This window comes from Dermochelys coriacea, chromosome 3, assembly GCF_009764565.3.
Source record: "Dermochelys coriacea isolate rDerCor1 chromosome 3, rDerCor1.pri.v4, whole genome shotgun sequence".
Lineage (NCBI taxonomy): Eukaryota > Metazoa > Chordata > Testudines > Dermochelyidae > Dermochelys > Dermochelys coriacea.
The window spans coordinates 40439560-40454112 of NC_050070.1; the positions used below are offsets into that span (position 1 = coordinate 40439560).

The 14553-nt window shown below is 39.2% G+C and overlaps 1 protein-coding gene across 4 annotated transcripts in view; it reads left to right on the top strand.

The window, feature by feature from the left end:
• Positions 1-14553, top strand: part of DLGAP2 (DLG associated protein 2) — a 725030-nt gene that overhangs the window by 508151 nt on the left and 202326 nt on the right. For 3 of the 4 annotated variants that reach the window (XM_043510336.1, XM_043510335.1, XM_043510337.1), the window contains one exon: positions 1871-1903. The exons of the other annotated variant lie outside the window; for it this stretch is intronic. In XM_043510336.1, coding sequence (XP_043366271.1) covers positions 1871-1903 — 33 coding nt within the window. The remainder of the gene's footprint in view (positions 1-1870; positions 1904-14553) is intronic. 4 annotated transcript variants of the gene reach the window in all.

The following is a 14553-nucleotide window of genomic DNA, read 5'->3' on the forward strand; positions in this document are numbered from 1 at the left end:
GGCCTAGGGAACACACAGCTGTTTACTTTTATCTCACAATCTGGGTGGAGGAAGGAACTCTTGATGGTGGCATATATTTTATAATACCATTGTGAGGGAGATAGTCATGAATTGGGATGGGGTGCTATTGATCTATGAGGGTTTGCTGTATGATCAAAAGGTCTGCATACCCCATTCCATATATCAATGTTAATACATTAGGTAGGAAGACTTTTCTGGCCAATCAAATATATTTTACTTTTATCTTCCTTATACAAAAGGAGCCCTTGCTAATCTTATTCAATAGTCATGATTCTGTGTCCCTGTTTTACAAAGCAGAGCTTGGGTTCAATTCCATCTACAGACCTATATATGAACCCAAGTGTGTGAGTTATAGAGCATCTTTCATAAGTTACCGAATGTGTCTCTGTTAAAAATATAGAATTGTAAATGGCAGGGTACTACTCCAGGAAGCTACAATTCTAGATTCTTGTCCTACCAGCAGGAAAAAGCCTGAAGGATTTGCTGTGTTGGTATCATTGTCTGCTTTCCCTCAAAGTGAATTCTCCTGGGATACAGGAGTAATTTACACTTCCCTGCTCCTGCAGTAGTATATCAGGCAAATACTCACCAGCAACCACACACCACACAACAGAACCACTAACCCAGGAACCTATCCTTGCAACAAAGCCAGTTGCCAACTGTGTCCACATATCTATTCAGGGGACACCATCATAGGGCCTAATCACATCAGCCACACTATCAGAGGCTCGTTCACCTGCGCATCTACCAATGTGATATATGCCATCATGTGCCAGCAATGCCCCTCTGCCATGTACATTGGCCAAACCGGACAGTCTCTACGTAAAAGAATGAATGGACACAAATCAGACGTCAAGAATTATAACATTCAAAAACCAGTTGGAGAACACTTCAATCTCTCTGGTCACTCGATCACAGACCTAAGAGTGGCTATACTTCAACAAAAAAGCTTCAAAAACAGACTCCAACGAGAGACTGCTGAATTGGAATTAATTTGCAAACTGGATACAATTAACTTAGTCTTGAATTGAGACTGGGAATGGATGAGTCATTACACAAAGTAAAACTATTTCCCCATGGTATTTCTCCCTCCCACCCCACCCCCCACTGTTCCTCTGATATTCTTGTTAACTGCTGGAATTAGCCTACCTTGCTTGTCACCATGAAAGGTTTTCCTCCTTCCCCCCCTGCTGTTGGTGATGGCTTATCTTAAGTGATCACTCTCCTTACAGTGTGTATGATAAACCCATTGTTTCATGTTCTCTGTGTGTGTGTATATAAATCTCTCCTCTGTTTTTTCCACCAAATGCATCCGATGAAGTGAGCTGTAGCTCACGAAAGCTTATGCTCTAATAAATTTGTTAGTCTCTAAGGTGCCACAAGTACTCCTTTTCTTTTTGCGAATACACGGCTGCTACTCTGAAACATATCAGGCTTATCATCTTTTGAAAGTAGATCTTTAAAGAATCATTTTTTTATATTTGTAAGAAAAAGAAAAATATTACTATGGGCTAAAAATTCATATCTACAACCTCAGAACGCATGTTCACATTCAAGGAATAAACCTCTGAAAACAGTGGTTTGTAAAGGAATTACTTGCGAAACCCAACCTAACTATAGTGCAGCATGATTAAAGTTGTTATAACAAAGCAAGTGAACTTGTTAAATTGTACAAGAGTTTCATATTTACATACTGCTTTTTCTATGTCATACAGACCCAAATTTATACACACTATCTAATGAGGTTTTTATCTTTGCTTCCTGTGACAAATTTTATATTAATGATACGCGATTGTGGTGCCAATTAAATTAGTGTTAAAGATTATTTTTTTCACTGTTTTAATTTCAGGATTGGATTCTCTAACAGGGCATGCATTTCCAGGTAAAGTTTCAGTTAGATATTGTGTAATCTTGTGCATTTTATATTTATTTTGTTTATATGCTTTTTTCTTTGTTTGTTTTTTGTCAAATTGTGTGGTTTCCCCCACATGCCATTTCATGTGAAGGCTATGCCTTAAGATTTTTAGTCCAGCTACGTAAAGAGGAGATACCAATATCAATCTTAAAAAAATATAAATGAAAATCTGTTTACAATGGGAATAACACCATCTTAAAAATTAAAACCAAACCAAAGGAAAAAGATTGTGGAACTAAAAATTTCAGATACAAATTAGAATAATTGAAATGAGTTCAAAGTGGAGATCAGTTTAATAATCTGGTAACATTAACAAGCCTATGCCTGGATAATATTTAGGAAGTGTAAGATTCTGTTTCCACCCTGCTGAAGTTTTGAACAGTCATGGAATGCTGTCCTGTAGAGAGTCAAACAAGGGTGGGGTACACCATTATAGTAATTCTCACAACTTTCCTGCACACAATTATATCTAATATGACATGACCAACATGATTTAAAATAAAAATAGTCCCTGTGATGGCTGGGTTAGCATTATTATATCCTCAGAGCCATAATTTACTTACTTACCAAAGTAAACATTTTGGGATGGGAATTTTCCAGTCAGGAACTAGATTTGATGCTCATTGATCAAGTGAATTTCTACATTGTGCCTGGAATGTAGTTTTTACATAATCAATCAAAATTATGATGCAATAGTTCATTTAAATAAACAGTCTCCGTAATGCTGCAAGCTTTCTCTGTTTTACAAATGTCCAAAATCTACTCTACTCTCTACTCAAAATCTCCGTTCATGCTAGAGCAATGAGTCAAATAAAATGAAACAGGCAGTGAAATCCAAGACATAACATGTTAGGTATCCAAGGAGTTGTTGACCCAAAGGTAGAGATTGTATGTCTCCATTTTATTAGAACAGTCTTGGTCTTTCATATGATATCTAAGTGCCCGAATGTCTTTTGGGATACATCAAGTTTATCTTTGTTTTCATGCAATCAATAAATGTGTTGTTTTAAATAACTATAGAAGGGGAAAGGTTTTGTGCTGGGCTTTTCAGATGCTTTTCAGACTACTTTATGAGTAGTCCCACTAGTATAAATGAGAATACTCATGGAGTAATCTACCCCCAGTCAATCTAAGGGTTCTGCAAATCTGTTTCTTAAGACAGGAATAAAATTACTGTTGAGTCAGAAGTTGACAGAAGTAGCATCAGTACACATTCATTAAAAACAACAAAAAACAGACTTTTTAGTTTGAAAATATGGCCACTTTAACAGAAGGAGATTACTCAAGCTGACTAACAATAGGGCTTCAGTATTATTTTGTGTGAAGCAAAGTAGTGGGAAGGAGACTCCATGTTTGTTCTGCTAAGAAAACATCCAGTGTAAAGGCCAAATGCATCACAAGTGTAAGCACATGCAACTCTATCAAGTGGCCCTTTGCATAACAGGGGGATACATATATCCTGTGTATAGGCCACCATCAAAGAGATGCAGATTGATAATATCGTGTCCATGAGGAGTAAAAGCCTGGAAATGGGGATTTGATTTATATAGGTTCAAAATGGAGATCTACTTAACCCAGAGAAACAATTTCCTGAGTTTTAGTGCTGCTTGATATTGCTCAGTTGGCTGCTGTTTCTTCATCATAGCTTAGTTTAGCCAAGGCACCAGCTTTTGGCTTGTTAGCATTTGTTATGGAAGGAGATGTCATCCCCTGGCAAATGCAGCAAATAACCTGTCCCCTGCACACACACAATTTTTCTGGCAGAGCTGGGACACTTTCTTTCCTCACAGAGAGATTTATCCCCAGTGTGGGATGTTTTACAATGCCTCCTAGGCGAAGACTGTATGCTTATCTTTGGTCATTAGTTATTAATTGGCTCCTACTGTGGTAGTTCAGCAAGTCACATGTGTAACTATGTTAGCTTTGCTGACTTAGGCCCTTGTCCTGTTTATATTCATATGGATTCCCACTGACTTCACAGGGATACTGTAGGGGTGAAAGGGTCTAAAGCTGTGGATCTTTAAGTGGATTTACATCCTTAGCATAAATCACTACATTGTATGGACGTGTTAGTTATGAGATTTAAGGCTCTTCATAGAAGGAAATTCTAACACCCAAAATGTATGGGTCTTTGTATTTTTGTTGCTCTCCCCTAGACTCTCTAGTTTGTCCACATCTTTCTTAAAGTGAGGTGCCCAAACCAGGATGCACTATTCCAGCTGAGGTCTTACCCCTGCTGAGCAGAATGGAACAGTTACTTCCTGCGTCTTACTATCAGTACACGCAATAATTATGTTAGCCTTTTTCACAGCAGCATCACATAATTGGCTCATGTTCAATTTGTGATATACTATAAATCTCAGATCCTTTTTGGTGGATATAGTGTACTTGGACTTTCAGAAAGCTTTTGACAAGGTCCTTCACCAAAGGTTCTTAAGCAAAGTAAGCAGGCATGGGATAAGTAGGAAGGTCCTCTCATGGATTAGTAACTGGTGAAAAGTTAGGAAACAAAGGGTAGGAATAAATGATCAGTTTTCAGAATGGAGAGAGATAAATAGCGGTGTCCCCCAGAGATCTGTACTGGAACCAGTGCGGTTCAGCCTATTCATAAATGAGCCAGAAAAAGGAGTACACAGTGAGGTGGCAAAATGTATAGATGATACAAAATTATTCAAGATAGTTACATCCAAAGAAGACTGCAAAGAGTTACAAAGGGATCTCACTAAACTGGGTGACTGGGCAACAAAATGGCTAATAAAATTCAGTGTTGATAAATGCAAAGTAATGCACATTGGAAAACATAATCCCAACTCTGCATACAAAATGATATCTAAATTAGCCGTTACCACTCAAGAAAGAGATCTTGGAGTCATTGTGGATAATTCTCTGAAAACATCTGCTCAGTGTGTAGCAGCAGTCAAAAAAGCTAACAGAATGTTAGCTGGAATTATCTATCCACTGGAAAATGGATAGATAATAAGACAGAAAATATCATTATGTCACTATATAAATCCATGGTATGCCTAAACCTTGAATTCTCTGTGAAGTTCTGGTCACCTCATCTCAAAAAAGATAAACTAAAATTAGAAAAGGTACAGAAAATAGCAACAACTATGATTAAGAGTATGGAACAGAGTCCATATGAGGGGAGATTAATAAGACTAGGATTTTTCAGGCTTGGAAAAGAGATGACTAAGGGGGGATATAAAATCATGAAAGGTGTGGAGAAAGTGATTAAAAGTGTTACTCCTTCACATAACACAAGAACCAGGGGTCACCCAGTGAAATTAATAGGCAGCAGGTTTAAAAAAAAAGGAAGTACTTCTTCACATAATGCACAGTCAATCTGTCTAACCTGTGGCCAGTGGATGTTGTGAAGGCCAAAAGGATAATAGGGTTCAAAAAAGAATTAGATAAATTCATGGAGGATAGATCCATCAATGGCTATTAGCCAAGATGGTCAGGGATGCAACCTAAGTTCCCTGTAAGGTGGCTGCACAGCAGGCTATCAAAAGCCATGCAGGCAGGGAGAGGCGCCCCTCCCCTGGCCCAACCCAGCCCCACGGGAGCTTCCAGGGAGAGATGCCCTCCCCCAGCCCAGCCCAGCTCAGCCCTGCCAGAGCTGCTAGGGAGAGGCGTCTCTCCGACGGCCTGGCCTGGTCAGCCCCACAGGAGCTGCCGGGGAGAGGTGCCCCTCCCCCAGCGCAGCCCAGCCCCACCAGAACTGCTGCAGCCCAGGAGAGGTGCCTCTTCCCTGGCCTAGCCCACCCAACCCAGCCCCACCGAAGCTGCTGTGGCCAGGGAGAGGTGCCTCTCACCTGGCCCCCAGCTGCTACGGCAAGAGAGGGCTGAGGGACTCCTCTCTCTCCCTACCACAGCCCTGGGGCAGCCTGGACCCCAAACCCCTCATCACCATCCCCACCCCAGAGCCCACATCCACAGCCAGAGCTCTCATCCTCCCACACTCCAACGCTCTGCCCGAGCCCCCTCTCACACCCCAACCCCTCATTCCCAGCCCCACCCCAGAGCCCACACCCCCAGCCAGAGCACTCACTCTCCCACACCCCAAGCTTCTGCCCCAGCCCTGAGCCACCTCCCACACTCCGAACCCCTCAGCCCCACCCCCACCACACATCACCTCCATGTTGGTCCACGTAACAAAATTCATTCTGCACATGGGAGGGAACACTGGATGCAACCCCATACTCTGGGTGTCCCTAGCCTCTGACTGCCAGAAGTTAGGAATGGATGACAGGGGATGGATCACTTGAAGATTACCTATTCTGTTCGTTCCCTCTGGGGCACCTGGCATTGGCCACTGTCAGTAGATAGGATCCTGGGCTCGATGGACCTTTGATCTGACCCAATATGGCCGTTCTTATGCTTTTTTTTTCTAAAGTACTGCCACCTAACATGTTGTTCCCCATTTTGCATGTATTCATTTGATTTTTTTTCTTTCTTAGTTTACACTTGTCTTTATTTAATGTCATCTTGTTGATTTTAGACCAATTCTCCAGTTTATCAAGGTCATTTTGAATTCTAATCCTGTCCACCAAAGTGCTTTCATCCCTCCCAGCTTGGTGTCATCTTTAAACTTTATAAGTATACACTAATTATCCAAGCCACTAATGAATATACTGAACAGTACCCATGACAGGACAGATGCTTGTAGAACCCCATTAAATATGGCTTCCCAGGTTGAAAGGAAATCATTGGTAACTCTCTCTGAGTACTGCTTTTCAACTGGCAATGCACCCATCTTGCAGTAATTTCATATAGACCACACTCTCCTAGTTTACTTATAAGACTGTCATGTGGGATAGTGTCAACAGCCTTATTAAAATCAAGATATATCACTATCCCAGCTGCTTCCCCACCCCCATGCTCTAGGCCAGTAACCCTGTCAAAGAAGGAAATGAGGTTGGTTTGGCATGATTTGTTCTTGACAAATCCATTAGGGGCTCTCTCCATTCCCATAATACATACATTAGCTCCCCAACAGCTCCTGGGCTGTAACTCGCACCATCATTCCACTGCTTCTCCTGATAATGAGAGGGTAGCCCTTTTGCTTGCTTCCCTCCCTCCCTTTCTCCAGGTGACAGCCCTCTGTTTCCACTTTTATCTACCCCACTTACCTAGCCAGGGCATAGCACCCTTCCTCTTCCTTTCCTCCCAAATACCCAAGGCTTTCCTCCCAAGACTCCGACCTTCTGCCCTCTTGAAATCACAGGCTGGCTAGCTCCTCCCTCCTTCTGCTTCAGCTTTCCTCTGATTGGTCCCTGTTGCTGCTGCTGAGGTTGCGGGGGGGCGGGCATGAAGCTCTGCATCTAAGTCACAAACCTTTTGGAGTATCCTGATTCTGCCCAGAGGGGCTACAAAGGCAGCTTGCAAGCATGTGCAGCTCTTAGCTCTGTACCCTTTCAATGAACGAAGTAGCTCACTTGAGGGGCAAGACCTCAACAAGCCCAGCCTGCCCCTTCCTCCCCTGGGTGCACTCTGGTGCTGCTGTATTGATGGGACTTGATGCTACTAGTCCCTCTTTCCCTGACTGCGCTCTACAGTGCTGCATTAAAGGGACAGACTGTATCAGCCTCTTCTTTCCTCCCTCAAATACTCCTTGTGCTTTCTCCATTGTGATGCTGGAGAGAAGGGAGAAAAGAAGGGCAACTGCCACTAATGCTTTTAGTCTTTAAAGGAAGGAATTAAGTGGGTCTGATGCCAGTAATCCCTTACTGGCAGCTTTCACTATATAGATTCACTTTCCCCAGAAGTCCAATGTGACTCTCCCAGTCAGAAGCAAAGCAGACAAAAAAATTAGAAGGGTTTTTGGACTCAACATACACAGATTCATATGCCAGAAGAGGAATCTCAAACAGGAGTAAAGAGATTATTTTACCTCTTTTTTTTTTTTTGGCACTGGTGCAACTACTGCTGTAATGGTGTGTCCAGTTCTGGTGACCACAATTCTAGAAGGACATTAATAAATTGGAGAGAGTTCAGAGAAGAGCCACAAGAACAATTAACAGGTTTCAGAGTAGCAGCCGTGTTCGTCTGTATTCGCAAAAAGAAAAGGAGTACTTGTGGCACATGAGAGACTAACAAATTTAGTTGAGCATAAGCTTTCATGAGCTACAGCTCACTTCAAAGGGTTAGAAAACATGCCTTACAGTGGTAGATGCTGGAAGCTCAATCTATTTAGCTTAACAAAGAGAAGGTTAAGGAGTAACTTGATCACAGTCTATATGTACCTACATGGGGAACAAATATTTGATAACGGGCTCTTCAATCTGGCAGACAAAGGTATAATATGAAGCTAGATAAATTCAGATGGGATATAAGGCATATATATTTTACAGAAAGAAAATAACCCCCAGAGCAATTTGCCAAAGGTTTTGATGGATTCTCCAGGACTGGTGATTTTTAAATCAAAGTTAGATCTGTTTCTAAAAGATGTGCTCTGGTTGAAACAGGAATTTATTTGGGGAAGTTTTTGCCTGTCTTATTCACAAGTTTGGACTAGATAATCACAATGGACCCTTCTGGCATTTGAATCTGTTAATGAATTATGATTATCTAGTCTGACCTTCTGTATACCACAGCCATTGAATCTCCCAGTAATTTCTGCCTCAAGCCTCTATGTTAGACTCTTGTAAATTGGGACAGATATAGGACTGTTTTTATTATTTACATAGTGCCTTAGGTTAAAGGTGGTTATTAATAAAATCTGTTTTATGTTGTCCAGGTATTAAAATATGGAGAAGAAACACTTAAGATAGAAAAACACATTTAAAAACAAGAAGTCAACTATTTTAACTCTGCTGTATTTATGGTCTGAATTTTCTACATGACAATTGTAGAAATTTTGAAATGACTCAACAATATAGTTATTTCCTTCAGTACCAGTATTAAAAATGTTAATCTGTTCAGTGCTTAAACATAATAATAGCAATATAAAGTTCATACAAATATGTTCTACAAGCCTTTGGCATTCTTTTCACATGAATCATTAGGCAAACTTAGTAATATAATTTTAAAATTGATGTGATTTTAGGAATCTATAATATATAGAAATCTTTTCCAGTGTAAGATTCAAATCCTGTATTGTAACTTGTGTCTTGAGTACAGCATGCCTAAATAAAATTAGAGATAGGTAGAATACTGTGTATTAGAAGTTTCTGATAGATTTTTACCAGGTGGAAAATGTCACTTGTTTTAAGTAGAGAAAGTGATGTATCACAAGCATATCTCACTTCCAGGTAGACCGTGTTCTTTTTGTGTTTGTCATCCACAGGACTTGCCAAATATATGTCAATACACACCATCGTGGATGATATAAAGGGTTTATTCATAATGCCAGATTCTCAGCTGATATAAATTGACATAGTTGCATAGAAGTTACTAGAGATTTCAGTGTCCAGATGCTTGATTTTTCTCCCTTCGGCTGATATATAGGTTGTATAATTGTTCTGTAGTAGTTTAGCTTTTTGTTATATCTTCTTCAAATTCCATTCCAACACCAGTTCTGGAATGTTTCCTCCTTTCTTTACTAACTTCCCAAATTGATAAAAGCTTCCTGATAGGCCCTTTTCAATAAGATCCAAAGGCTGAGCTTTTGCACATCTTTTGCGTAGCTCACAGTTTATAAAGCTTAAACCTCTTTCAGGATTAAGGTTGTGGATGAATACTTGTTCCAACAGTTCTTCATTCATTTTGGGTAATGAAGCCAAACTTTAAAATGCCTCATTTTTTATTCTGTTAGCTTTTCACCAATGCTGGCAAAAGAATCTTCAGGGTTTGTGGTACTTGAGGTTTCTGCATTGTACTCAGAACTCAAAAATCTATCCTTAGATACAGACTTGCATGGTAACTCAGTGACTTGCAAGAAGCAAACAGGATATGTCTTTCTCAAATCTTCATACAGTTGTTGTAGTATATTGTCTTACAGGAAGAATTAAGGGAGGGATGGCTAAAAAATGCCAATAAGAATACATTCTAACTCCTTGAATGCACCTGACAATGAAAGATAGTTGGTTTGTGACTACTTTTATACCTGAAGAAATGGCACTTTGTCCTTTTAGAGAATGTGTGTTATTCCATGGGTTACAGCTAGTAAGTAATCTGTTGAACTGTTCATATTTCAGACTAACCAACCTGTTAAGTTTAGATGTTATGTGAACATTGTATTCTTCTCCATTGCTTGTGGTTGAAATCATAGTTTGCCAGCCAGTGCCTGCTCAATCATGCTGTTGGCAATTGTGGCATTCAGTAATAAGTTAGAGTAAATCTTACATTCTCTAAATTTTCCGTGTGGTTTTTCAGAATTCTTTGGAACATTAAGGAGACGTGGACATTGTAAAACAGATGATCAGGAGCTGTGTTTAATCCAAGATTCTCAGCATCAAAAATCTGTGACATCTAAAGTCATTACCATTTGGATGACAAATCAATCTGTTCAAAGACGTTGGAGAAATTATATTATAAAGATGCTACTTTCTAACTATCCTCTTGAAGACTGATTCAATTCCGATCTCACACTTAAACTGAAGTTTATTTGGGATTAATCCTGATTTACATCACAATAAATCAGAGTAGAGGACCCAAGCTGAGGAACATACAGTGCAATCTTGATAGATAACACAAAAAGTAAAAAGAAAAGGAGTACTTGTGGCACCTTAGAGACTAACAAATTTATTAGAGCATAAGCTTTCGTGAGCTACAGCTCACCGATGAAGTGAGCTGTAGCTCACGAAAGCTTATGCTCTAATAAATTTGTTAGTCTCTAAGGTGCCACAAGTACTCCTTTTCTTTTTGCGAATACAGACTAACACGGCTGCTACTCTGAAACCTGTCATTATACAAAAAGTAAAGACATCAAATCAACGATGTACAGGGAATGGTGTGATGACAAAACAAAAAGAACTATTGTGATTTATTGACTATTCCTGATATTTCCCATGTTTTGCAGAATTCTGTGGATAAGGTCAGAAATGAGTGAATATTCTCATAAATTGCACTTGTCTTGGCGGGCGCCACTGGTCCATGGTTCAGCAGTAATTTTAAAGTTGCATTAATTCAGGATACTTTTTGCATGGCCTTTCGCGGCTCACCTTGGATGAAATTTTCACCTGAGCAGAATGCCAGTAAAAGGCCAATACACCAAATAAATTTCACGTAAGCCCTCAACATCTGAAGTGGAATTTAAGTGGTTCATATGCTTTTTGCTGACCATAACTCTCAGTCTGCCAAGCAGAGCTATGTGGGAACTGGAATTTCTCTTCCACAGAAAATTTTGCAGTTCCAAAAAAAAACAAAAAAACCAAACATTCGGAATCAGAACAAAAAGACACAGATACAGAATTTTTCATGCGAGGTATATAAAAAAATCAGTTTCAAAAGAACTAATATGAATTTTTTCAAAAAGTTCCAGTTCCACCTCCCAGGGGCTTTTCAGTTTTCTGGATCTGCAGCAGCCTGCTGGGCAAGCTGTCAAGGAGTCTGAGAGCTGGAGCTCCCAGGGGTTTCTGAATTCTCAGGAACCTGCCTATTGAGCCACATGGAAGCCTGGGAGCCTGAGCTCCCCAGGAGCTTACTAGATGAGCTGCCGAGGTGCTGAGAGGCTGGAAGCCATGAGATCCCCAGCTCTGTGGCAGTCCACCAGGTGAGCTGCTGAGGAGACTGGAAGGCCAAGGAGCTTGATCTACCTGGTAGCCAGAAAGGCATGCTGCTGAGGAGGCAGGAAACAAGGCAGGCATCTGTTGGAAACATGACTGTTTTTTGTCAAAATGAAAACATTCCCAGTGGAATGTTTCAATTTCGATTAAAAATGGTTTGTTAGAAAATTGCCAATAGCTCTGTTGCCAAACATGGGACACAGTGTGTGTTGAAGTCCCAAAATGAGGGACATAGAAAATTACTCATGCAGGAATCTGAAAATGATGTGGGATTCTTTCCTTTGGTGAAAATAACTCTTTCTATAATCTCAGTTTCATGATACTTTATTTTGGATGTAAATAAATACTTTTCAACAAGAAAAACCAAGAGGACACTGGAATTAAGATAACTTTGGAACCAAAATGAGTAACTTTCTTTGAAAAGAGGTACATGTGAGAGGTAAGGTGGTGACCCTCTGCAGAGGGGTATATTTCTCTCCACATGGTTAGTTGGCTTCCATCTCCTTTGTCTATCGCCATGCTTTTCTTTTCTTTGGCAACAGTTGAATATAGCTGAAGTGTGAGAGACTTTATCTCTTACTTCCCAGTCATTTGTGAAACTTGCTGTTCTTCTAGATAAAGTCTGGTGAACTCCTGACTGTATATAATGTTAAGTTAATGACTTATTTTTTCAGTTGTGCTTTTAATTAATTTTGTTTGTCATTATATTAATTAATTGTTGTTGTTGTAAAGTGCTCTGGGGGTGCTTGACATTAAGGCAGCAATATAAAAACAGCGTGATTACATGTCTCATTCTTTACTTTAAAACAGAATTGAAGGAAAATAAAATGAAAATTTCATCTGGACCATAGTTATTGCAGGATGATGTATCTTTGATTTACAAAATAAATTAATTCATTACTTGATCTCTTTTCAATGAAACATTTTCTTCCTTGAAAATCTGAAACATAATTATTTGAGGGCTGCAGAGGCAGCAGTAATTGTGATGTTGGGCTTGTCAAGTTATTGTGAACATTCTACTAAGGCAGTGATTTTTCTGCATTGTCAGTCATCCATTCTTGCTCTACATTAGTCTGGGACGCAGCTCGAAATGACATTGTCAAAAGCCTGTCAAATTGCAATACATCTTAAATAGCTCCAATGCATCAGTATGTTGAAGGAAACAGGTCAGAATGAAGAGTCTATTCCATTCTTTCAAAAGAATGATATTCAGATGCTGTAAGCTAATTCTATATTCTATGGGAACTCAGATGAAGGAAGGTATAAAATTGGAATTATAGCCAAGGGCAAATCCTAAAGGAAATTAATTTGGACTAAGGGTTGCAGAAGTGGTCAATTAGGTTGGCTTGTATCATTAATCTGCCAACATGATATTTTAAAATATAGATTCTGGCAGTTCTCTGAATTATTGTGTATAAAATTATTGTACCTCTTAGACACATGCAGAAAATGTAAAAGTACTGTTCTGATATTGCATTAAATCCTACATTTGCTTGAAAAGAAACTAACTACTTTGCATAACATACTATCTGGAATAGAAAGAATGGTCTGTTGTTAAGGTCTGTGGTCTAAGAGTCAGAAGTTACAGTTCTAAGTAGATTTCTTGTGTGATCTTCGGCAAGTCACTTAGTTTCCTTATCTTAAAAATATGGATAAAAAATCTCCAAGGCTAAATTCATTAACATGTATCATATGCTTTGAAACCTTCATCTAAGAGATGCTCTAAAATACAGAGGTATTATTATTAAATATTTGGTAACATTTCTAACTAACCTCGCTAACATACTATATAGCTGTAGCTCACGAAAGCTTATGCTCAAATAAATTTGTTAGTCTCTAAGGTGCCACAAGTACTCCTTTTCTTTTTGCGGATACAGACTAACATGGCTGCTACTCTGAAACATACCATGTAGATGTTGCTCCGTAGTTCAGAGTTTATGACTTCAGTGGAGCAATTCCAATTTACACCAGCTGTAGATTATTCCCAGAACACTTTACAAAATGACAGCTTCATTTAGTATCATACATTTTTCTATACCACAGCATGCTTTTTGTCAGAGTTACAAGAGCATTCATAATCTTTATGACCCCAGACAGCTCAATATTAAGTAAGGTTCCTCCATGAATTTTGTCTCTTTATATATCCAGCACAGTGGAATATGGGAGAGCAACCTATATTTTAAAATAGTTTTAAGCTATTAGTTAATCATTATTATTACACATAAAGGACAGCGTCCTCAAAATAATGTGACACCAGTACGCTTTTTGTATTTTTCTAAGTACATTTTTAACATTTACATTTTTTACTGTGACAAAGCCATGACTTCTACTTAGTTCTTGATGTGATAAGCAACCAGCCTTGCCCACATGTTACCGAGGCTGTGAAGGGGAGGAATTGGCAGCTAACCAACTTACTGAAAACTGAATGGGTACTAAGACAAGTTTAGTGTATTGCATAGAATAAAATTCTGATATCTTTTCCTGTTGCAAAGATTTTAACTAGAATAAGTAGTGGTATGACATGAATCTACCCTCCAGACAGTTACTATAATAAGAATGTTAAAAGTACAAATATAAACCATAGTATTTACTGTTTTAAGATTAGACTGATGGATGGTATGATTTTAGTGTAATTCTTGAAAGCTTGCCTTTGCCATTTTTCTTTTTTAGTTAGTCCAGTAAATGCTGCCTGACTGATCTTACTCCAGTGTAAATCATAGGAGAATCAGGTTTACTGCAGAAAATATATTTTAAAAATTGGGGTTTTCCCCCTCTTACCTAATGTGGTCATGAGTCCTGTATCCAGAAATTTTGGAAAATTCCATAATTTTGTAGTTGTCTTTGATGTCCTAAAGTTGAGATTTGTTTATTAAAAATCAGTGATTTTTCTGGGTTTCTAATATTGGCGTTTGTGCGCTGCTGGTACACTATGGAGACAGCCAGTTC